Source organism: Momordica charantia, assembly GCF_013281855.1.
Source record: "Momordica charantia cultivar OHB3-1 chromosome 3 unlocalized genomic scaffold, Mcharantia_2.0 BLBB01000003.1, whole genome shotgun sequence".
Lineage (NCBI taxonomy): Eukaryota > Viridiplantae > Streptophyta > Magnoliopsida > Cucurbitales > Cucurbitaceae > Momordica > Momordica charantia.
In genome coordinates this window covers 2590167-2592817 of record NW_028275161.1, presented here as the reverse complement: position 1 = coordinate 2592817, position 2651 = coordinate 2590167, and the positions used below count along the sequence as shown (strand labels likewise).

General features: G+C 34.7%; 1 protein-coding gene across 1 annotated transcript; it reads left to right on the top strand.

The window, feature by feature from the left end:
- Positions 1-482: 482 nt before the first annotated feature.
- Positions 483-2329, top strand: LOC111024682 (uncharacterized protein C24B11.05). Its single transcript, XM_022302433.2, has 8 exons — positions 483-648; positions 739-804; positions 898-995; positions 1098-1135; positions 1227-1314; positions 1408-1689; positions 1784-1849; positions 1954-2329. Exons 1-8 carry the CDS (start codon positions 594-596, stop codon positions 2110-2112), a joined length of 852 nt encoding a protein of 283 aa, XP_022158125.1. The 5' UTR covers positions 483-593; the 3' UTR covers positions 2113-2329.
- Positions 2330-2651: the final 322 nt, after the last annotated feature.

Sequence of the window (2651 nt, the reverse complement as noted above, 5' to 3'; positions counted from 1 at the left end):
AATCTTTTTGGTTTAGAAGCATATTTCTCTGTTCTAAGTTAGGGTTTCACACCATATTTCACTTTCATCATAAAAAAATATATAATGATCTTTCCTAAGATGTTATTTGTATTTATATATTAAATAGGCATTCATATATTGATTGATGGTGAAAGGGCATCCAAGGCCATTTTTTTTGTTGAGAAAAATGTGGTGTTTGAAAACCTCATCCTGTTCCTGTCCATTGTCACAACCTAACTCACATATACAAAAACAAATGTGTGTGAATCAGCTGATGTTACTTTATTTGCTGAGTCAAAAAGAAGATGGTGATGTTTTTTTCCTTCTTTTCTTTCTTTTGGGAGTTATAGACTATTGTAAAGGTCGGTGGCAGTTGGCTCCATTTTCTAGAATTGTCTTCTTATGACTTTTCCTCTCAAAATTTCAATCAATTTCTCAAACCAAAAGCTTCAGCTTCCCTATTTATAGTCACCATTCTTCTCTCTTCTTTCATCCTTCTTCATCTTCCAATCTCTCTTCTCTTTGTTTTCATTTTACAGAGCAGAGATTTGCTGCAATTTTTTTGCCCCTAATTCCCTATTTGGAGCTCTGAGATGGAATGCAAAAACCAGCAGTCTCAGGCCCCAAAATATGAGTGTCTTCTATTTGGTAAGCCCTCTCAGTTTGGGATTTTCAGGTCCAAAATTAAACTTAAACAAAAAATACATGTAAATATAATATATGTTTGAATTTGGGCAGATGTTGATGACACCCTTTACCCTCTTAGTTCTGGTTTGTCCAAACAGTGCACCAAAAATATTGAAGGTATTATAATCTGTGAATATTTTTTTCCTTTTTATGGCTGCTTCTCCTTTGGCTTTGGGTTCTCATTTGCTTTGTTGTTGTGTTAATTGACAGAGTACATGGTTCAAGAACTTTGGATAGAGAAAGATAGAGTTGCAGAGATGAATCAGTTTTTGTACAGAAATTATGGGACTTCCATGGCTGGTCTTAAGGTAAAATCATTGCAACTTTGATTCTCTACAAGAAAACTCAAAACCCAATTCACATTTTGTTTCAAAATTTTAAATTTTTTTGTCTTTTTGTCGTTTTTGTAGGCTGTTGGTTATGAGTTTGACAATGATCACTATCACAGGTACAATTCTCTCTCTCTCTTCTCCATTTTGGATTAAATTGTATAGTTGAGTACCTCACCAAAAGTAATCTCTCCACTCCTTATTTTGCAGCTTTGTTCATGGAAGATTACCCTATCACAATCTCAAGCGTGATCCTGTCCTTAGAAATCTCTTGCTTAGTTTGCCCATTCGCAAAGTTGTAAGTCTCGAGTTGAAATTTAACACGTTATCAAAGCAAGAATTTCAGAACGTGTTGAGAATATATTGAAAAGATTAAACTGATGCGAAATAGGTATTCTCGAATGCGGATGAAGTTCATGTTGCAAAAGTTCTGAGTAGGCTTGGGTTGGAGGGCTGCTTTGAGAGGATCATATGCTTTGAGAGTCTCAACTCCTCTGGTTTGGACTCTGCTTCCGATGATGGCTCTGAATCTGATTCCAATAGCTCGATGCCGAACAGCGAAATCGACATCGACGCTCGTCCACCGCTCCCCATCACTCCGGTTCTGTGCAAACCTTCTCAGCATGCCTTTGAATCTGCACTCAAGATAGCCAACATTGACCCCAAAAGAACAGTAAGAAATTTTCTCTTATCTTCTCAATGGAAAGTTACAGGAAATGATCATTTGGTTGCTAAGAAAATTAAGGTTTGAATTTTGGTATTTGAAGCTCTTCTTAGATGACAGCATCCGCAACATAAAGACTGGTAAAGCCATGGGCCTTGACACTGTGCTGGTGAGCTCACTTTTCCATTGCAGAATCATGGAAAGGAAAATTTGGTAATCAATTTTCTTGGAATCCAAACAGATATTTAGAAATTTGGGATATGGGTTTTGCAGGTTGGGTCATCCAACAGGACAAATGGTGTGGATTATGCATTGGAAAGCATTCACAATATGAGGGAAGCACTGCCACAGCTTTGGGAAATGGATGAGAAGATGAAGAACACAAGGCTTTCTGGGAAGATTGCATTGGAAACATCTGTGTTCATGGCCTAACTCATAATACCTATAACTTTTTTATGATTTGTTTCAACAAAAAACGTGTTTGGAGGCTTTTGATATCCATCCCATTTGTAATAAAGCTAAGGTTTTAACATATCAAAGGTTGTAGAGAAAAACTCACCTTTTTCTTTGCTTGGGTATGCATATTATGTACTTATATTTGCAAATTTTAAATAAAAGAACTTCAAAATGGATGAAATTCATCACCTAATTAATGAATTAAGATCCATTATTTATCCAAAACAAAAGAAAGAAAACAATAAGAAAAAGAAAAGCCCACCTGTACATATGGTAAAAAATTAATAGTTAATTGGAAATAGGAAAATTTAAGTGGATGGCTAAATTTTGTCTATTAGTTTTAAATTTTGCAAAAATGGTTAAAAGGGTATTTTAAGAGTTTTACAAAAGAAGGTAGTTTTACCATTTTCTATGTCCTTTTGGCTTTTTCTTTTATTTAACCAAGTAACAAACTTTGTTTTGAATTTAAAATGATTTAGGGATTTCAAGTTAATTATTTTAATTATTTTGTTTTG